The sequence below is a fragment of the Pinus tabuliformis genome, chromosome 9 (assembly GCF_031772625.1).
Source record: "Pinus tabuliformis cultivar Carrire ecotype Pingquan chromosome 9, CPIR1, whole genome shotgun sequence".
Taxonomy (NCBI): Eukaryota; Viridiplantae; Streptophyta; class Pinopsida; order Pinales; family Pinaceae; genus Pinus; species Pinus tabuliformis.
In genome coordinates, this window is record NC_142307.1 from 1,404,460,982 (window position 1) to 1,404,484,614 (window position 23,633).

Below are 23,633 nucleotides of genomic sequence, written 5' to 3' on the forward strand. Positions count from 1 at the left end.
TTCTGTTCACAATGCAATGATAATTGCCCTTTCCTCTACAAGCATTGTATAAATGCTGTAATAGAATCAATTACAAATAACTTTGTCCAGTGCATTATCAGGGAGCCCTTATTACATGACTTGCTTCCTGATTTAAAATCAATGTCATATGAAACATATTTGCAACAGAAAGCTACCATTGTTTACATCTTACGTGACTTCAAAATTCAGAGCAAGTTCACACTCAATGAAGATAGTGAGCTATTACATGTCAACTAACAAATGGAAGGTACATGAACATATGCCTTAACATGTTTTCTCTCAAATATGTCCTCTATTCAATTTACATTGTTATCATTTTGTTCTAACTAACCATTTGTTATACAGATTACAAAATCCAAGAACATGGCAGCCTTCACATCCACAACAAATGCAAAATTAATATGAATATGTTTCTTCATATTATGCTGTTACTATAATACAAGTATTTGACTTGCAATTTTGACTCATTTACAAAGAATATGTAACGCAACGGTTGATGAAAAAAGGCTAGAAAGTCTTTATGCATCTGTGTTTGTACTGTTTCTGTTTCTATTCTCTATCTCGAATGGAACGCATTCTGCATCATGCTTTATATCATTGAATACAACAAATGCAACATCAGATCAGCAATAATTTTGTATCTACAGCTGCTAAATGCAAACACCAAAGATTCCATAGATTGATTAAACATGGCACTTATTATCTACTCAAGTTAAATGACAAATTGTATATTGAATCGGCTAGTCATTTCTGTTTCTTCCTATGTTATAGCTGAATGCTATGTTAGTTTTTGTTTCTTGCATACTGTAGGTAACGATTCAGGAAACAAGGCTAGAAAGTCTTTATACATGTCTGTTCGAATGCATTCTGCAACATGCTTGAAGCTAGACTTTATAAATAGCACCAAACTATATGGACTTTAAAATGAATATATGTTGTTTGAAAATGGAATTATGGCATAATGCATTTGGTATTATTAGTCCTTCCCTGGGACTATATGCAATTGATCAATTGCTGACCGTTGGTTGACCGACATGATTTTTCATTATAATAGCATTATAACCTAAGTCGAACGAAAGTTTTGGGCTCGAAAGTTTTGTTTTATTTTACCTATGTTTCTGTTACCTGTACAAGGAATGAAAATCTCATCTAAACATAAGTTTCATAGAGGAAAACAATGCTGGCAATGTTGCTGCAGCACTGATGACTTGGCTGGCTCCAAAGAGCAAGGTCTGTTCACTATCTTTTGTATGAGTGGCAGCCCCAATATTTTCAGTTTTCTATCCTGGTTTTTGAGGGGAAGCATGCAATTGGATGTTCAGAATCCTCTTAAGATCATGGGTGCTGCAGTTTTAAATTCCTTGGTCAATGACTTAAGACTTTGAACTTAACAAGTTCTCAGAGATGGACAATGGAATGAAGAAGATGCAGCGATGCTTGTTCTTGGTGACATAATCAGCATCAAACTTAGAGATATTGTTCCTGCGGATGCACGTTTTCTTGAAGCAGATCCTTTAAAGATTGATCAGGTCTTAATCCAATCCTTTTCTTTACTTCTTATTTCTGATTACAAGTGCTCGAATTTTCGGTATGCTTTTATATCGTTTCTGGGATTAACTTCAACATTTGGTACTTTTCCTTAGCCACGCTTTATGACAATATTTTTGAATGTGTGTAGTCTGCCCTCAGTGGTCAGTCATTACCAGTAACAAAGGGTCCTGGCAATGGGATTTATTCTGGCTCTACTTGCAAACAGCGTGAACTTGAATGTGTTGTCATTGCTACTAGGTTCCATACCTTTTTTGGTAAACCAGCACATATTGTCAACAGTACAAACCAAGTTGGCCACTTCCAAAAGGTTGGTATTTATTCTGGACTTCTGATTCTTCTTTTTGTCCTTTCTCTTATTTCATAAATACATAATTTTTGGTGATACTGCAGTTGTACCAAATTGGCTAGTTAGGGTTCGTGGTAATATTGGATGATCCACTATTGTTAGCTTCCTTCAAACAAGTATCAATTACTAATTGTTGTCATGAATAGGTTTTCGCGAAAGGATATGACAAGGATGCTGTTGTCTTGATGGCTGCAAGAGCATCCAGAACAGAGAATCAAGATGCCATTGATGCAGCAATTGTTGGGATGCTTACAGATCCTAAGGAGGCAAGTTTTTTTTTTATGTCATCATATTAAATTTTAGTCGATAAGCAGGCCTATGCTTATTTTACTGATTTGTATCTTTTGTTGTGGCTTTTAACATCCATGCATCTAAAAGGCACAGGCAACCATTCCAGAGCTCCATTTTCTTCCTTTTAATCCAACTGACAAGAGGACAACTCTCACTTATATTGACAATGAAGGGAAAATGCATCGAGTTAGTAAACATGCTCCAGAGCAGGTATTGTTCTTTGGAAGTTTGACCTTCTTCATTAGACCTCTTACATATATGGATCATTTTCTGGATCTTTAAATGAATCAAAAGAATAAACAGCAACAGGTCAACAACATCTCAACTACAACGTATTGATATTTTCCAATATACGGATATTTTCCAATTTTAAAATGATAGAATTGATATTTTATGGCCTAATATAGATGTCCTTTACTAGATATCCTTTATCAAATATAGAAGCCTTCATTTAACATTATCTTTCAATGATTGTTACCCAGAAATGCTTAAATTCTCTCAGTTATTATTATACACAAATACTTACGAAACTTCAGCCATTATTATACATAAATACTTACCAAACAGGGGAGGTTATGGATAATGATATAGTAGACAACCATATCCTTCAATGCGATGTCAATACAGTCTGATGCATTAATAACTCCAAAATGATGCAATGGGATTAACAGCTTCCTTCTAAAAGAAAGGTTTCCACGAAATCTCAATTATTTTTATCTTTCACACAGAAGTAATGAATAATATAAATTTTCACAGGAATGCTGAATAATATTCTTCTTTTTATAAGAAAAATCAATGAATTAGGGAGATAGATTTAACCCGAAGGTCGGTGTTTGGCTCTGCAGTTGTGGGTGTCTCCCACTAGAAATTTGTACATAACATTATGCATAAAACTACTAAGATTCATAGTACGTAGCTCTCTATTTCAGGAGAAGGTGCAATCTTTGCATCACTCAACCATTAGATATCAGTTCCAGTCTTATTTGTATTTTTGGGCTAAACAACACAAATTCTCAACTGGGACGGATGGAAATCTATTGGAATGCATACTTGCTCACCAGGATATCCAAGTCCTATGCAATAAAAACGGGCACTAATGCTTTGTGAATGACCTGGTAGAGTTTATAAGAATAATTTCATTTATGAAAGATGAAGACCTGTAATTTCTAACCCTATGATGGCCAAAGGTGTCAGTGGAGCAGAGTCATTTTGGATACTAGGTTATCCCCACCCTGAACTCCTAATCCTCTATGCTCTGCTTGGCACATCCTAATGAAGCGGTTCCATATCCCCACTCGTGGAAGCTGCATTGTGTGTTACAGATCACCTCATCGATCTCTCTTTCGACATTCCCTAACTGTTGGTTGGTATTTCTTTCCACACCAGCAAGTTTTTTTTGTCTTTTCCACCAAATTCATTAAACAGACCTTGTCTTCCGCATTTAGGGTCCTATCAAGAAACTACCTTTGGAGTTCTTCGGCAAGGGGACTTAAAGGTTTTTATGAAACCCGTGCCTAGAATTTCTAGTTGGCTGTTTGCATTTTCTTGCACCATTTTGCCCCTTTGTTCTATACTAAGACAATGGCAATGACATGGTGGTCGAAACCGACATTTACGGAAATTTCCATAAAACCCATGCAGGTAAGAGAAACCCTCAGTATTTAACCAGAATGCCATTAACTTATAATGCTCAAATAACCATGGACTCTTGAGGGAAACGAACAGACAATACTGTGACAAACATCAACGCCACTGGAAAACGCCAAACGACAGAGGAACAAACATCTAAACAATACAGTAGCCGAACTTAACAAAGCGACACCAGACAGTCGAGGCATACAAGCCGGACCTGGAACAACAGAACCGCAACCAAACGTTTGCTATACAGTTAACCGAGCAGGCAGGAACCGCATTCTGTTTTCACCGCAGACAATACAACAAATACAAAGGAAAAATCGCAGAGACTGCAGAGCTAAACAACCAACTAACAATAATAACCCAAAGGGCGCGAACAGGGTAAAACCCAAGCCGAGTAACTTTCCAGGATCTCGAGGAGGGACAGTTGTCCGCCAATAAGACCACCACAGTACATGCCGTCCTCAGCACTCTGGAATATTTTGAGCCAATGTTCGTATTAGATCTCGTTGAAAAGCATTAGCTAGTTAGCGTGAATCTGAAGTTTGATGACACATACAGTTCTGTAACCAGTAATAGGATTGCATGTGATAAAGTACCTTTGAACAGCTTGATCTTATTTTGAAATTTTGTTATCTAATTAGCAGCGCTGCTGCAGTGACTTCTGAAATGATGCACACAACAGCTGCCAATATTAGAATATTACCAAGAGAAGACCTTCCTCGGTGTGCTTTCGAAACTGATCAGTTGGTTCAGGTATATACAATACTCAGTTTCTAATAAATTGCTTTTGCAAATTAAAAGAGATCTCGTCAAGATTGGAAAGCTGCAACAACCCATGTTAGAGATCTGTTTTACTCTTATACAGCTTTAGTCAATCAAATACTCTTTTTAATGTTAAACAAGCTTTTGACACATTGTACATGATATAAGGATTGCACAAGAAGCTTTAGTTCACATAACTCCTTAAGATGTTTTGTCTCAAATATGTCCTCTCTTCAATTTACAATGTTATCATTTTATTCTAACTAACTATTTGTTATACAAATTACAAAATGCAGGAACATGCTGGCCTTCACGTCCAGAACAAATGCAAAAGTAATATGAATATGTTTCTTCATATTATGCTCTTACTGCAATACAAGTATTATGACTTTGTAGCCTCACGGTTTTGATCTCTCCTTCTGCATTGTCATGTTCAGCTAGTTAGCGTGAATCTGAAGTTTGATGGCAGATACAGTTCTGTAACCAGTAATAGGATTGCATATGATAAAGTACCTTTCAGCAGCTTGATCTTATTTTGAAATTCTGTTGTCTAATTGGCAGGGCTGCTACAGTGACTTCTGATATGAGGCACACAACAGCTGCCAATATTAGAATATTACAAAGAGAAGACCTTCCTCGGTGTGCTTTCGAAACTGATCAGTTGGTTCAGGTATATACAATACTCACTTCCTAATAAATTGTTTTTGCAAATCAAAAGAGATCTCGTCAACATTGCAAAGCAATGCGAAACCCGCAATAAGACCCCAAAACCTTTCCACCCCAAAACTTTGGTTCGACTTAGGTTATAATCACTTGGTTCAATGTATCATGTTTCAATTTCAGAATTTTAGCAAATGACAGAAGATCCTTTATTGATCAATCCCATTCATCATCAAGCTATCCGACTATGCAGTCTTCACCAGCCCCATGGTCATCAAAGGTCAGCTTTGTTTAAACATTTTTATTTATTTCAAGTGCACCCATTTTGTATGCAGTTCTTGATTTCCCTCCGACATTTTCCAACATTTGCCAACAATTCCTCTACTGTCCCTCTGTTACTACTTTTTCATTTTGATTTCTTAGAATAAAAGCAGATTCCTTGGTGCAATTAAATTTGTATTTAAGATAATTAAGCATAAATCTGTCTGCAAACACCAACCCCTGTAGTACTAACTATATGCTTTGTTTCAAAATTCAGTCAAATCGCGATATAAACAGTATTGGCAATTTCTCTGAGTTTGAGGAGCCAATTCTTCGTCAAGGGAGTTCTGCCAGATTTGGAAGGTACACAAGATTTGCAAAACTTTGTCAATTGCTGCTATCATGGGGGGTTTTGCTGATCACCATTTATGTACTAATGTCCCTGGCATTGTATATCACCATTGGCAGTGTCACAGCAGCTCGTGAGCTTATCACAAAAACTACAGTTGAAGTTGTAATATCTGAACGCACAGTTGCAGCCATTCTAGGAAAGTCTGGAAATGATGCTGTTAAAATTTAGCAGCTAAGCTCGTATAAAGAAGCACAAATTTCTGCAAATTCCATGGGATCCCCTTCAACTGAAATTTTTGAAACATGGAGACTTGGAATGAAGTGTTGTCATTGCTGACAAAATGACATTGTACTGACAGAATGACAAAATGTTACAGCACAAAATTTGACATTGTACTGACACAATACTTCTTTATCCAGCCTATAAAGTGCCATTTCTTTGACTTGACATAAATGTATTTTGATAAACATGAACTGCATTATATTTTGAATTTGGATTCTATTGCCACTGCTTACGCTCCAAAACCAATGTTCTCTGTGTAAAAAATATATATTTTTATATATATTCAATATATCATTACACAATGTTTTAGCTTATCATTTTAAATTATAAATTATATTTTTTAATTCGAATACTATGATATTGCAGAAAGCAAGAGTATAGAACACCAAAAGATAATGGATTTTTTCTTGGAGATCATGATCAATTTACATTTCAACTCGTAAAGTTTAAATGTTTTTTTAATTTTAATTTGTTTATTTTAATTTTTAATTTATAAAATAAACTTATCAAAATTATTTTATTATTGTACTTAGATGCTATATTTACTAACCCAAAACTATAAAAAAGGCCAAAAGTCATGTCCTTTTGCATCACAACAAATTATTAATTAAATGCAACAAATTACTAATTATAAATTAGATGCATTTCAACTCGTAAAGTTTAAATGTTTGTTTAATTTTAATTTTTAATTTATAAAATAGACTTATCAAAATTATTTTATTATTGTACTTAGATGCTATATTTACTAACCCAAAACTATAAAAAAGGCCAAAAGTCATGTTCTTTTGCATCACAACAAATTATTAATTAAATGCAACAAATTACTAATTAGAAATTAGATGCAAGGTTTATTTTCTTTGCTAATTAGTAATTGGACAAATTTAAAGTTCACACTAAAGTTATGATAAACAATATTTTTAAATAAATATATCTTTTGTTCTTTTGACCATGGAATAATTCCTCAATCATTGAGATTAACCGGAATGGTATCATTTATGTCCAAACATGTTACTAGATATGTAATCTTTCAATCATGGGTTCAAGACTCCATAACTATAATTTTTAAATGCTTAAGTTCTTCTTTGACCTTCGAGAATAATCTATGTAAATATTGAACACTCTCCACCACGAATTTAATTAACAAATTTATATTCATAATAATGTTTATTTGGTCATTATCATTTTATGAATATTTCCATAACATTCAAATGTAAAAAAATAACAAAATTCTATGTTTTGTGCACCATGGTTATTAAAATACATAACTTACTTTAACACCTCCCTATTATTTTAATATGTTTTGTGCAACATGGTTATTACAATACATAACTCACTTTAACACTTTCCAATTCTTCATACATTATAATTCATTATTATGCATTTCAACATATTTTATACCCCGTGCTTATTAAAATACATAACTTACTTTAACACTCTCTAATTCTTCATACATTATAATGCATTATTATTACCTTTTATAGTTTTTTTCCCTCAAGTTTTCTATGATTCACTGTTCAATTTTATTATATTTTAATTATTAATCTAAGCATTTTTTAAATCATGAGACATTGGAAAATTATATCTAAAACTAATCTTATTTTAAGAAATACAAACTCAACATTATAAGAAGATATATGGCAAGTGTCTTTTGAAAAATATTTTTAATCGTAATAACAAAATATAGGACCAATGTCTTTTAAAAATTACTTTATAATTGAAAATAATAAGACAAGTGATAAGGTAATTTTACTTTATACTTTTAAAACATATTTTAAATATATATGTTAATGTATTAAGATACAAATTAAATTATTATTTTAAATAGATGGATAGATTTGTAATATGAAACAAAAAATTTGAGATATAGTAAAATTGTAACAAGCATTTATCAATTCAATGACATTTATGACAATTCTTACTTAACAAAGGCAAAGTTCATTATATTTCACTCTTCGCATAAAGTCAAAAAGTTCATACAACAATTGGCCATCCAATTCATTAAATCTTAATACAAGTAAGCATGCCTACAACACACTACTAATGGAAACCAGCTCTCATGATAACGCAAATTAAATCTCATAATAATAACTGACCAAACTGTTCTGTTAACCGGCAGGGACTAGCGCCACAACAGTGGCTCCTTGTTTAGATGGTGATACGAAAAGCCGAAATCGACTACAACAATTTGATGTCAAACAACAAAGAGGAATTTTCGGTCATTTATGTCTTTCTGCAGTGTGTCAACCTAAAGGCGTCCCCTTCTATGTTATATACTTAAAGGGACATCATAACTTGTATTGAATGCCAGCAAGCAACACATGGTTCGATTTCATTTCTGCCCTAATTTTTTGCCATTGGGTTAGTAAATTTTAGAGAGTGTTTCTTTGGAGTGTGGAGATTCCAAGCATGCCTCAAATAAATATGTAAAATATTACAGACCTGATACTGAAACACTTACTATAATATTGTGGTTAGTCATCACCATGCTAATATTGAATATTAATTGGTTTCTCTCTCTTTATATATATGTACAGATTGCCTAGACAGACCCTTGCCAATGGACGTCTCTTGTAGTTGTCTGCAAGCAACAAAGTTTTCCTGCATGCTTTCTTACTAATGTATTTCCCATCATATTAATCACTTTAAGAACCCTGAAGTTTAATTTTTGGTGAAGTTGACACTTTCATTTTGGCACTGACATGTATTTTTAATTTCTAAATATTGTGCCCCATCTGGGATAATCTCATGGTTTCTTGCATAGAGCTTTTTATTCGAGTATTTACTATTTCAATATCTTGTAATCAAACCAAGATGCCAAGTTGCAATTTCAGTGCCCAATACTTCAAACCATTTAAATAGATTTAATGTACAAAGTAAAGAAATTTAATTTTCAATGTCGTTTTTAATGAAAATCAGTGACCTCTGTAGATTTAGCCTTTATAGTCTTTGATAAACTACTAAGAAACTACATAATTTATAGCCTTTGATAAAAAGCTAAGAAACTACATAATTTATTTTAACAAGTGACATAATTTCACTATCACAAACTATGATAATTTCACTATCACAAATTATGATTTAAGTTTCATCAATCGTTTTAACTAATTTACTTATCTACCTAAAAGTATCTACGAATATAGGTGATTATTATAACATAGCGGTCAAAGATCTATCATGTCACACTGAGACCAATATCTAATAGCATGAATAATCCATCAACAACTTCTATCACCAATGTGATAGTGGAACCTATCACTAGTGCCAATAGTAGCAGGAATGCATCACGTTAGTAACCTATCACCAGTGGTAGAAGCAATAAGAATGCATCACCCTCATCGGAGTGTCCCACCCTTAGCTTCATTATTCTAGCTCTCTGATTGGGAATGCCTCTAGCTAAAAAAAAAAATGTTGAGTTCTCTTTAACAGTTGGTTTGAGGTTGTTGGATACCCCAATAGAACAAGGGGCTACAACTCCCTTAATGCAAGGTGATGCATTCTAAAACATGATAAGTGGTTTGAGGTTGTTGGATACCCCAACAGAACAAGGGGCTACAACTCCCTTAATGCAAGGTGGTGCATTCAAAAACATGATAAGTAGTGATAAATGCGAGGTGGTGAATTCAAAAACATGATAGGTGGTAATAAATGCAAGGTGGTGCATGCAGAGTAGAATATGTGGTGGTGCATGGAAAAACTTTGAAGGAATATGCAAACCTTTTGTCCAACCTAAACTTGTGAAAATAAAAATTAACTAATTTTAAATTGAAAAATTTATTGAAACACTGGTTAAACTTCACAATATAAAAAATGTCAAAGCAATTAATACATAATCAATAATTTATGGATTACTATATATCATTCCTTTCTATATACCATGTCTTTCGGCAAGTATAATAGGCACTAGTATTAAGGAGATTAAATAAAATACTTTATAAAGATGATAATATACACGTTTTCTATGAAAATTGAAAATATATTAATATTGTAAATTAAAAAATTATTTTTATTATATAAAAAATAAGTACAAATGTTTATCTTGACTTAAAAATTATTTTAAAAAATTACACATGTCCATGATAATGAATAAGGAGCAACATCCATAAATTGATTGTTTAGACATGAAGTGTTATTGTGAATATCCCAAACTTGGTTGAAACTAGTTAATGCCTAGAATAGTAAATCTTTCAACCAGTAAATCTCTAACATAATAAATCTCTTAACCTTCAAAACAAATTAATAGTATTCTTTAAAATTTATGAGGATTGATTTAAAATTTATAAGAATTGATTTAAAATACCATATTAATACAATTATATAAAAATAATAATATTAACAAATTTTAATATATATATATATATATATATATATATATATATATATATATATATAATAAAAAATAATATACATAACTTTTAATTAAGAAAATCAGAAAATTTGAACCAGAGATCAATAACTCGTTTATTCATCAAAGAAAACCTAAGTGGCATAGCAATCTTTCTTTATCTTGTATTTCAAATGCCAAATCCAAAAATATGAATTAATTGATTTAGGTTAACAATATCAAATATTTTTGTTAATAAAACCTACACAACATTATAATTCATGATACAAATAATGGCGATAAATTTTATATACATTATATATAGCAAATTTGAATTACTGCTCATTATACAAATTATTAAGCAATCTTAAAAAGTGCACTATTGTCACTATGGAGAAGTTTAGAGAACCAACCTTTTGTTCTTTATAAAATGCTTTTCTTGGCCCACCCTTTTCATTATACTTAAGGCATAAAAGGTGAAATCTTTGATACACAAACCAAAGACTCCCATGGGAAGAGAAAGAAGAGTATAACCACACGGCACCTTTCTTTTCATCTTAGGTCAAAGATGCTATCTTATTTGTAGGTCAAAAATGTTAAGAACATGGTTATAAAAGGAAGTTTTAATGATAATGTTTTCTTGTAGGTAACTTAATGATTATATTTTTAGTATTAAATTAAAAAACAAATTGCCCACTTTAATAATACTTATATAAAGATGAATAACAATTACATTGACCTAGGTACTCATTACATAACTTGTCATCACATTCATTACATAACTTGTCAAAGATTCCCATGGGAAGAGAAAGAAGAGTCTAACCACAGGGCACCTTTCTTTTCATCTTATTTGTAGGTCAAAGATGCTATCTTATTTGTAGGTCAGAAATGCTAAAAACATGGTTATAAAAAGAAGTTTTAATGATAGTGTTTTCTTGTATGTAACTTAATGATTATATTTTAGTATTAAATTAAAAAACAAATTGCCCACTTTAATAATACTTATAAAAAGATGAATAACAATTACATTGACCTAGGTACTCATTACATAACTTGTCATCACATTCATGGAATTATGAGTGCTGCTTAGCCTTGAACTTCGGTACCCACTGCATGATTCCATGTCTTAACATTTTAGTTTCCTGATTTTTAATAGTTTTTATTATTATATTGATAAAAAAAAATTATTTAAGCAATGGAGTTCCTCTGATCTCTGATAATTAATTTCGGTGACTTAACACAAGGAGATGCTACGAAGCATACATAGCACAACAAAATAAGCGAAAGTAAAGGAATCCACAAGTATGTTAATATTTGAAAATGTTTTCAGATTCATTTATTATACCTTCTCAATGGCAATTTCTGATTGGGAATTGAGACATAAAAATATAATTTAATGGAAAGAACATAGTATTTGTACATTTGCTGTAAACCAAAACCACTCTTGTGATCACATTTATGATCTCCACATTCAACATTATGAATTTTTTTTATTTATTTTTTTCAATTTGATATTTAAATTTAAAGTGATGTATTATATGTTAGATGTTGCAAATATAATAGTAATAAAAATTTTATTTTAATTTAAATATGATTTAAAATAGTAAATTAAAAATTAATTTCATATATATATATATATATATATATTCAATATATGAAACAAATCAAATTAATTGAGAAAATTAGTAAAGTAATATCCAATTAAATAAGGAAATTATGAAGGGTAATGTAAAAAAATGGAATTTATAAAATATAAATAATAGCCATAATTAATTTTTTAGTATCTAATTAGGGTGTTGGAATTCGCGTCAATGGGTAGCCTGTCATCCCACCGCCTTCCATTGCACTTAGGAGGGGTGGCATGGCCGACCCACCCCAAGCTTTCATACATGCAAACAATTATTTATTCCTCTCACAATCAAATCGCAGACTACTCTGGGTCTAAGCATTCATGGCTAGGAGATTGGTTGTAGCCCAATCGAATCCCCTCTCATTTTGAAATGATATGAGCCCTTCTCTTTTTATTGTCATTTTCTTTCATTTTTATAATTAGCATTTGGATTATGGGTTTAAATCCAGACTTTATTAAGACCTCTTTTTTTGTGATTGGCATATGGTTCTAATCAAAATTTGATGTTTGTATCGATTCACTAGTCTTTGATCATCTATTTTGATTCGGTAGCAGTCATGTAGTTTGTGCTTCTAGGCTATCTATGAGATTACAAGTCTTATAAAACCTAGATAAGCAGTTGATATGGAGATCCCTATTCTGGTTTGAGTATATATATTTTCATTTTATTACTTTGTGTAAATATTGTTATGTTACATTTCAATAGGTTTTGTGAATTTTCATTGGCTTTCTATCTTGCAATACAATGATATAATGACCATATGATTAAAAGGTTCTATTCATAAATGTAATGGTATCGATAATTTCTAAAGTTATTGGCTATGTATTATATATATATATATATATATATATATATATATATATATATATATATATATATATATTATTTGAATGATATGGTTATGGAAAATGGTTTAAATGTTATATGTTTTGAACCTTATCACCTTGTCATATTATTACTTAATGTTAAATCTTTCGATCAACTCGCCAACCTATAATTGTTTCCTGTTTTCCATCGCAATTATTGATAGAACCTTGAATTCTCTACACCATCAAGTGTGATGTTGAAACTTATCGATCCACTGCATTATGAAACGATAGGTGCCAAGCATAATGGGAGTCAGGGAGATTTATCTTGATTAAAAAACACTATTGATTATTGATGATCTGGGAGGACACGTCTGGGATCTCGACTGCAATTCTTGCCACCTATTAGTGCCATTCACTCTGACCAGGTTGTCACAATTATTAATGGGTACTTCTTACCTTCCCGACAAACGAATTCACGACTTAGGGTTTTGTTTCACCTTCGATGCATCTCGTTTCATTGTTCGTCCTTCCCATGATTGTTTTGCGAACTTGTAACCTCCTCCTCCCACATTTACCCACTTTCACCGGTTTACTCTGGGTAAACATGAGTTGAGGGTCACTATGATAAGACTTAACCTCCTATATGACCTTAAGGAAATGGATTCGAAAACTTAAGACGTTATTGACTTCCCTCATGTGCTACAAGACCTCCAAGAGAAACCCAACCCCTCTAGGTGTCCAACCCCTAAGATAACTCTCTTTTTCATTGACCTAGAACCTCAACCGATCCCTTGCCAAGGCATGCAAGTGACTGTAAGCCTATAGTCGTTTCCATAGGCTTGTTTTCCAACGATTGTTAACCTTTCCAGTTAGTTCTATACCAGTGACCTCGAATTTTGAGCCACTATTTCAGGGCCAGGACTCAGGCCTTTGCCCAGAACTCAGTGAAACTTCCAGAAATGATAAATGACATAGAAACAAAGCTTACGAACCAAAACTTAAACCGAGACTTGAACTAACCCCTCCCAACTAGGACAAAACACATGATGAACATGCAACCTATAGGTCATAAATGAATAGTTGAGCATAAGGATCTAAAAACTTATTTGAGGTTAAAAAATAAGGACCGATACCTTCTCACAATAGTTGTCATATCACCAATTAGGTCATGCATTAATTAACCATAAATTTATTAATGGAAATGTAATAAGATTCATACTTAGATATGTCAATTAACCATGCTTATAACCAACATATAACCAGACAAATAACAATGATAGAACATCCATTAAAGCCACATAATAACAAGTACATTTAATTATCAAACACAAGAGGAACTTAGCTCTTATTAACCATATGAAAAATCCAACCAAGTCAGGGACTTCCACGTACCACCCGACCATTGATTGAGCTGAATGGAATCTTTCTTTCAAGCAATCACCCCCGTTCCATATTACAAGAATGAATGTGGGATATCATGGGATAAACCAATCCATAAACAACCAAGGGAATCTAGAGGTTAAACCACCTCCACCCTCACCATACTGTGATCACCTAAAATGGTCCCGAGATCACAAAACCAAACCGAGCTTTGATGCCTTAGAATTCCTTCACCATCCCTTGAGTAATTTTCATTTATCCACCCACATGTTGAGGGTTTCCCAGAGAAAACCATCTCCACCCCCAACCCTTGGGATTTTCCTAATACCACCTCAAGCAGATCCAAAACCTTCCAGAAATCTAAAGCTCAATAGAGAAAGAATCCCATCACACCATTGGGATCCAGAAATGGCAAGGCAAGGCTTAAACTACTATCAAAACTTGAAAAAATCCATTCCACCAAAAGCAAAGAAACCAAATTACACATGCATATGCTATGCATGCTAAAACCAACTAGGAAATCATACATGCAATCTGTTACCTGCAAGTATTCCTGCTGAAGTTACTTGATCCAACCTTTCCTTGCTTGATCTTTGCTTCCTTTTCCTTCCTTGTCCTTCCTTTACTTTTTTACTTTCCTTCTCTTCTTGGTGCTCTTTTCCTCTTTGAGACTAATTCCAAAGCACAACTAACAAAAAGCTACCAACTGATGCTTTGATGTCTTTTTATTCTTGATGCCTCTAATTTCTTCATTTTCCCCTTATTTTCCTTCATTTTCCTCCTTACATGCAACATGTGACCTTTCGCCTCCATTTTCTCCTAATTTCCTTTATTTTCATAAATAATGTGCCAATTAATGCCTCTTTTCCTTTTCAAAGCCTTTTTCATTGCCTTTGCCAATTTCCCCTTATCCATAAACGTGACAAGTGATGCCCACTAGGATATTTTTCCCAACATTTAGCTTAGAATACGTTTCCCATGACCTTGGTCTTATTTTTCCTTTATTAACTTTTATTACATTAACTTTCAACCAGGGGTTGTTACAGACCCCTCTCCCTTAGGGGAATACCTTCCTCGGTGTTCTATGACACCTACAACCAAAAAAATTGTTAAAAATCATAACATACTTCCCATGGAGCTTTATAACTTAGTTCGTTGTAGTATTTACAAGGAACAACCTTATCAAAAGAAAAACCGTCATGACAAACATGAAAAAATGACAACCATACCGCTTATTGGAGCTTTATAACACAACGCATAGCGGTATTTACAATAACAACCATACATGAATATGTACATATACCAAAACTGCTTTGCCTCAACTGGAAAACAATGAAGGATACATAGCCCGCATTTGATCATCCATCTTACATGTAGCTTCATCAGGCCCAAAGTGCTTCCACTGCACTTTAACTTGCTCAATTTCTTTGTTTTGGAGCATGAGTTGTTTTCGTTGCAATATGCATTGAGGTTCCGGATATAATTCTCCTTCTGGTTCCACCTGCAATACAGACCAATCAATAACATGATCAATATCCTTTGCATATCTATTAAGAAAAGAAACATGTAAAACATCATGTACTTTCACTATCAGAGGCAGTGCAAGTATGTAGTCCACTGGCCCAATCCTCTCAAGGATCTCAAAAGGCCCGCAATACTGTGGTGCCAACTTGGAACATCATCCAATCCTCAAGGACATCTTCTTGGGATTGATGCACAAATACACATGCTCCACAACTTGAAACTCCTTAAATTCCATGTGTTGGTCTGCATAAATCTTCTGTCTATCCTATGATGACTTTAGATTCTTCTTTATAACCTACATTTTTTGTTCAATGCCTGCCAACATGTACGGTTCTATCAACGCCCTATTCACTGGATCACTCCAACTAATGGGAGCATTACAACTCCGCCCACACAGTGCATCAAATAGAGTCATCCTCAGTGACTCTTGATAACCATTGTTGTAAAAAAAATCGACCAATGGAAGGTACTCCTCCCATCTCGTTTGCTAATGCATCACATACATCCTCAACAAATCCTCCAGAATCTTGTTGACCCTCTCTGTCTACCCATCTTTCTGTGGATTATAAGTTGTACTGAAGGCCAAATCTATCCCCAAACCTACAAACAACTCCTTCCAAAACTTGGAAGTGAACTTAGCATTCCTATCCAACACAATCTTCCTTGGAACACCATGCAATCTCACGATCTCCCTGATGAATATTTGTGCCACCTCACTAGTTGAATAAGTAGTCTTCACTAGAATGAAGTGAGCTACCTTGCTCAACCTGTCAACTGCAACCATGATAGAATCATGTTTACTCAATGTCCTCAGAAGACCTGTAATAAATTCCATGGAAATGACCTCTCATTTATATTTGTGAATCGGAATAGGTTGAAGCAATCCATCTGGATGCTTACACTCTACTTTCACTTATTGATAGTCCAAACATCTAACCATGAACTCTGCCACTTCCTTTTTCAGATTTAGCCAATAGTATAATTTCTTCACTACTGTCAACATCTTCTGGTATCCTGGGTGACCTGAATATGGCTTGAATGAAACTCCCTCAACATAAGCTTATTGAGCCCACTTTCATCTGGCGCATAGATCTAATCCCTGAATCTTACCAAGACCTCATCTATGAGATGATAGTCCACATCCTGGTCACCTGTACCATGGTGTTGTAACTTATGCCTAAGCTCCTTGTACCTGTCATCTTGTTGTCCTGCCTGTACAATTTGATCCTGTAAATCTTCCCCATACGAGCTCAGGGTTGCAACATGGTTCATTTGTACTCTCGTGCTGAGAGCATATGCAACCTTGTTGTCCTTACCCTTTATGTATCTGATCTCAAAGTCAAATTCACTAAAGGTGGACAACCATATAACTTGACTGGCATTCAAATTCATTTGGTCAAATAGATATCTCAACCCACTGTGGTCACTCATCAATACAAACCTCCTGTCGAGATAATAATTCCTCCACATTTTCAAGGCATGAATAATAACTTCCAACTCAAGATCATGAGCCACATAGTTCTGCTCATTCTCATTCATCTTCCTAGACTCATAGCATACCACTTGTCCCTCTTGCATCAAGACTCCACCAAGTCCTCTCTTGCAGGCATCTGTACACACCACAAACTCTTTATCTGGATTTGCAATCTTAAGAACTGGAGAATTTGTCAACAATTGCTTCAACTGCTCAAAATTGGCTGCACATTCCTCTGTCCATTCAAATTTCTTCCCTTTTCTCTACAAATATGTAATGGGATATGCAATACGTGAGAAGTTCTAGATGAACCTCCTATAGTAACTTGCTAACCCCATAAATGATCTAACTTCATCCACATTCCTAGGAGTTGCCCACTCCATGATAGCCCTTATCTTTTCTAGATCTACTTCTATGCCTTCCTTGGAAACAACATGTCCCAAGTAATGCATTTTCATCTGAAAGAAACTGCACTTGCTAAGCTTGGCATACAACTGATGCTCTCTTAACAATCTCAACACTGCTACTAAATGCTCGACATGCTCTTCCTCATTTTAAGAATATATCATGATTTCATCAATGAATACAATAACAAACTTGTCTAGATAAGGACACAACATGATATTCATTGTAGAAATTTTGAATAATATGACACTTATTCACAGAGATTATCCCGATTATACACTATTGCGGAATACATGCATAATACATAACCTCCTCTACATTGATGATCAATTTAGCAGCATTAAAAACAATGAAACATCAATCACATGTGCACATTAACACAATATGTAACCTGGGGAAAGCATACAGCTGAAAACCCCACACTATCTGTATATTATAATGATTGAGAACATGTAACAATACATAGTACAATACTCCTCACAAGTACTCAATACTATCTCCACCTGTTACACACAAAACTAGCTCAGATCCGAACAAGTCACAGGTTCAAATCTTCTCCACTGCTTTGCCTGCCTCCACTGCACAATCCTGCAAGAGAATCACGTGAGCACAAGCTACAATTGCCTTGATATTGGCCCACACTACGCAGTCCTCATTGGCATAACTCAATCCCATGCATGTGCAAATCTCATGCACAACTGATAGTCACAACTCACCCTTTCACTTACCTCTAACACCTGTCTCTGTTGAACTGTCCATGCACTGAGTTAAGTGATGTATTCTTTAGTTGATTTATGAGTTAATAATTAGTGAATTAATTAATATTTAATTCACACAACTCATCACTAGTCTATTTGCAGTTAGACTAAGTACAACTAGTTCAACCAAGTCAAACTGAACACAACTCCATCAACTCCACATCCAACTCCACAGAACTCACATGCATGAGTTCTAACTGAAGTCCTCCATGCAATAGCTCAACTAACACATAAGAAAGCGTATTTCCTTCTGACAACTGCATGTGCCACATCTGTAGCTTGAAATGAAGTGCTCCAAGAGAATAAGATAATGTTTAGAGTCCAAATATTACTAAGGGCTAATAATATTTGACTGTTTCTATTTTTAGCCTGGCAATCTAAAAATAGACTCTGATCACTCCGCTATGAACCAAAAATAGAAGTCCATCTATTTTTCCCAACATGACCAATCATCCATAAACAACATCCTCCAACTCATAGACCATGATCCACATGTCTAAAAATTGACATAGTCTAAAAATAGACTTTGCGCCAAAAATAGCCTGCGGGCCCACTTAGTGAAGGTGACTCCTTTCCACTAAGCTCCATCATCTTGTTGCATTTTCAACACTCCCTCTCAACAAGATATGGATTATCTGCAACCCCTATCCTGCCTCTGTAATGTTCTGCATGCAACACATTTGCCCGGTCCACTTGCTCCAACAACACTTGGAACAAAAACACTCCCAACTGACCACTCTGTTGGGCTAGGAACATACTCTGATGCTGAAGCTCTACCTGCTGCTGACAAGTGCTCCCTCTCTGACATCTGCGCTACTGCAACATCTCCATGCATCTTGCACCATTTCACACTTCTCTGTGCCACCTAGCACTGTGCAAAACACTTGTGCCTCTCACATTGCTGCAGCTTGCTAGCTATGCGTTGTCCTGGGATTCCCTGCACTGTCGCTCTATCTGCTGCTCCATTCGCATTTGTCTCTACCCATTCAGTCAGTTCCTACTACTCCACATCGGGGCTCCCGTAGCAAGGTCTCATCCAAGAGGTTGGGTACCTCAAGGATCCTGCCCCTCCTCCTTGGGACGATCAATCCACATCACCCCACCTCCTACCTGGAGGTATGGCTGCATGCGATCCCTCAGCCCACCCGGCTCGAAGTTTCCCCCTACTGGAGGTCTCTGCATGAGTAGATTTCTCTACTCGATCTCCTCTCAGCTTCCCTTGTTGTGGCTGCTCCCCAACCTCCTGAATCTGTTGCACCAATCGTGGCTCCTACACAATTGTCTGAGACTTCTTCTGGCTCCGCATGTCGAGAGGTAATATACGCTCCCTCTCAACCACCAAGTCTCCATCAGTTGCCTCGCTACTCAAGGCTTTGCATGCATCTTGAACCTCAAGAGCATACAGGTTCTTGACCCGTGAACCAATCTGCTTCACCTGTCTAGTGATGATGTGTCTAAGGAAAACCTTTCCCTTACTGAAGACTACATCACAGCCTCTGTCTTCCAGCATCGCGATCGACACCAAGTTTCTCTTCAGTCCTGGTACATACTTGACATCGGTCAAGGTAAGGCAAGCTCCATGCTCCCTCTGAAAAATAACTGTGCCTACACCCGAGACACTATACTTCTCATCATTACCCATCGCTATGAGTATCTAGAGATCTCTCTCCTCCAAAGTACTGAACAAACTTTTGTCACCAGTCATGTGGAAAGAAGCTCCACTGTCAAGAAACCAACCACTTCCCACCATGGATGAAACCATGCATGTGAAGAGTGTTAAATCCAAATCAAACTGTGAAGCAAGTGCCTCACCTTCAAATCCTTCCCCGGATCCCTTCTTGAATTTCTTCTTTGGGCAATTAGTAGCATAATGGCCCAACTCATGACAACGAAAGCATCTCACCTTCGACTTGTCAACCTTCTTCCCATCATTGGAAGAACTGGATTCGAAAAGAGAACCCTTCTCCTTCCCCTTCTTCACCTTACTCGCTAAGGCACAGTTCTCCTCATCATGCATGGATGAATAACTTTCTCTGGTGCTCCGTCTGATCTCCTCTTGCACAAGATCCAACCAAAGTCTCTCCCATCCTGGCAATTTCTCCTGACCATTGACAGAGTCCTGATAGGAATGCCAACTCTTTGGAAGACCAAGGAGAGCCAAGCTCACCAAGTCCTCATCATCGACAGTCACCCCCACACTTCCCAGCTCATCCCTGCATTGGGTGAACTTCGTGAGATACTGGGGCATACTGTCTCCATTCTCACACTTAGATGTTTATGAGTTTATCCTTGAGCGCCATTCCACCAGCTCAAAACTCAACCGCTTCTGATCTAAAATTCGTGAGAACAAAGTATTTCTTATACAGAGATTGACTGTATGAACATTCACCGGATATCTCACCTTCCAAAATAAGGATGAATCCAGAGGCTACCTGGCCCGATTTCAAACTCTACCTAAAGAAATAAAATGTTGAAAAGTGTGCAACAAGAAATGCTTGTTGAGAATGCAACAAGATGATGGAGCTTAGTGGAAAGGAGTCGCCTTCACTAAGTGGGTCCGCAGGCAAATCATGGCGCAAGTTCTATTTTTGGATCCCAGCAGGGATGATCACAACAGGAGTGACCATAGTAGGGATGATCACAGTATGAGTGATCACAATGTGGGTGATCACAGTATGGGTGATCACAGTATGAGTGATCAAAGTCTATTTTTAGACTGGTTGTCAAAAATAGAAAAGTCAAATATTATTGTCTCATAATAATATTTAGACTATAAACTTTGTCTTATTCTCTTGGAGCACTTCAGGATGAGCTAGGATGTGGTACATGCAGATCCCAGAAGGAAATAAGTGGTTACCTATGGGATGACTAATATTTGCATGCAAGACTTCAGTTAGAACTCAAGTGAGTTGAGTTTAGTGGACTGGAGGTGCAGTTGATGGAGTTGTGTTCAGTTTAACTTTGTTAAACTAGTTGTATTTAGCCTAACTAATCAATAGACTAGAGATGAGTTGGGTGAATTAGTTATTAATTAATTCACAATTTATTAACTCATAATGCAACTGTAGAATACATCAGTTAACTCAGTTGCATGTCAGTGCATGTTCAGTTCAACAGGGAGAGGTGTTAGAGGATCAGATTGCTATCAGTTGTGACTATAGCTATGCATGATGATTTTCACAATCAGAGGGATTGAGTATGCCAATGAATTGGCCAATACCAAGAATTGTAGCCTGTTCTCACGTCCAACACAGTGTGAGTGATTATTTGCAAGTCAAATACGAGTTTGGTAAGCCATTCTCATCAATTCTTGAGCAGGTATTGAGCTGTGGAGGCAGGCAAGTAGTGGAATAGATTTGGAGATCAGATCTGAGTTGTATTGTGTGTAACAGGTGGAGTTGGTACTGGATTGCTTGTGATAAGCATCGTACTATGTATTGTTACATGATTTAATCACTATAATATACAGATAGTTGGGGTTTTTAGCAAGATGCTTTCCCCGGGAAAATACTGTGTTGATATGTGTGATTGATGCTTCTATGTACGCCTGTGAATGTTTCTGCTTCTGTAAATTGATGATCAACGTAGAGGAGGTTATGTATTATGCATGTTCCACTTATAAGTGTATAATCAGGATAATCTCTATGAATATGTGTCATATTATTCAAAATTTCTACATGGTATCAGAGCTAGCTGATTTGTAGAAGAAGTTCTACATGATATCAGTGCTGTATTGATCATCAGATCTATTATTCAGAAAGTGTTTACATTTTATTTCTTCAGGCAAAATCTGTAATCGGGCCAGGTAGCCTCTGGATTCATCCTTCTTTTGGAAGGTAAGATATCCGGTCAATGCCCAGACAGTCAATCTCTGTACAAGAAATACTTTGTTCTCACGAATTCTAGATCAGAAGCGGTTGAGTTTTGAGCTGGTGGAATTCGAATTTAATTCCAAAGCAAGAGATAAAACTTAGAAACATTCAGTGTGAGAATGGAGACAGTATGCCCCAGTATCTCACGAAGTTCACCCAATGCCGGGATGAGCTGGGAAGTGTGGGGGTGACTGTCGGATGAGGATGGTGAGTCTAGCACTCCTTGACCTTCCTAAGTGTTGGCATAGCTACCAGGACTCGGTGAATGGAAGGGAGAAACTGCCAAATTGGGAACGACTATGGTCAGATTTGATGCAGGAGGAGATTAGACAGTGCACCAGAGACAGTTCTTCATGCATGCATGATGAGGAGAACTGTGCCTTAGCGAGTAAGGCGAAGAAGGGGAAGGGGAAGGTTTCTCTTTCCGAATCCAGTTCTTCCAATGATGGGAAGAAGGTTGACAAGTCGAAGGTGCGATGCTTTCGTTGTCATGAGTTGGGCCATTATGCTACTAATTTCCCAAAGAAGAAGTCCAAGAAGGGATCCGGGGAAGGATCTAAAGGTGAGGCAGCCTCACTTGCTTCACAGTTTGAGTTGGATTTCACACTCTTCGCATGCATGGTTTCATCCATGATGGGAAGTGGTTGGTTTCTTGACAGTGGAGCTTCTTTCCACATGACCAGTGACAAAAGTTTGTTCAATACTTTGGAGGAGAAAGATCTCCAGATACTCATAGGGTTGGGTAATGATGAGAAGTATAGTGTCTCAAGTGTAGGCACGATTATTTTTCAGAGGGAGCATGAAGCTCGCCTTACCTTGACCGATGTCAAGTATGTACCAGGACTGAAGAGAAACTTGGTGTCGATCGCGATGCTAGAAGATAGAGGCTATGATGTAGTCTTCAGTAAGGGAAAGGTTTTCCTTAGACACATCATCACTAGACAGGTGAAGCAGATTGGTTCACAGGTCAAGAACTTGTATGCTCTTGAGGTTCAAGATGAATGCAAAGCCTTGAGCAGCGAGGCAACTAATGGAGACTTGGTGGTTGAGAGGGAGTGTATATTACCTCTCAACATGCAGAGCTAGAAGAAGTCTCAGACGATTGTGGAGGAGCCACGATTGGTGCAGCAGCTTCAGGAGGTTGTGGAGCAGCCACAACAAGAGACGCTGAGAGGAGATCGAGTAGAGACATCTACTCATGCAGAGACCTCTAGTAGGGGGGAACTTCGAGCCAGGTGGGTTGAGGGATCGCATGCAGCCATACCTCCAGGTAGGAGGTGGGGTGATGTGGATTG

At 36.0% G+C, this 23,633-nt stretch overlaps 1 protein-coding gene across 1 annotated transcript in view; it reads left to right on the forward strand.

The window, feature by feature from the left end:
* The first annotated feature begins 1,454 nt into the window (after positions 1-1,454).
* The window catches only part of LOC149153806 (plasma membrane ATPase 1-like), a 49,044-nt gene continuing 26,865 nt past the window's right edge, over positions 1,455-23,633 (forward strand). Inside the window, exons 1-4 of the mRNA XM_089443933.1 lie at positions 1,455-1,550; positions 1,700-1,879; positions 2,065-2,184; positions 2,303-2,419. Coding sequence (XP_089300059.1) covers positions 1,455-1,550; positions 1,700-1,879; positions 2,065-2,184; positions 2,303-2,419 — 513 coding nt within the window. The remainder of the gene's footprint in view (positions 1,551-1,699; positions 1,880-2,064; positions 2,185-2,302; positions 2,420-23,633) is intronic.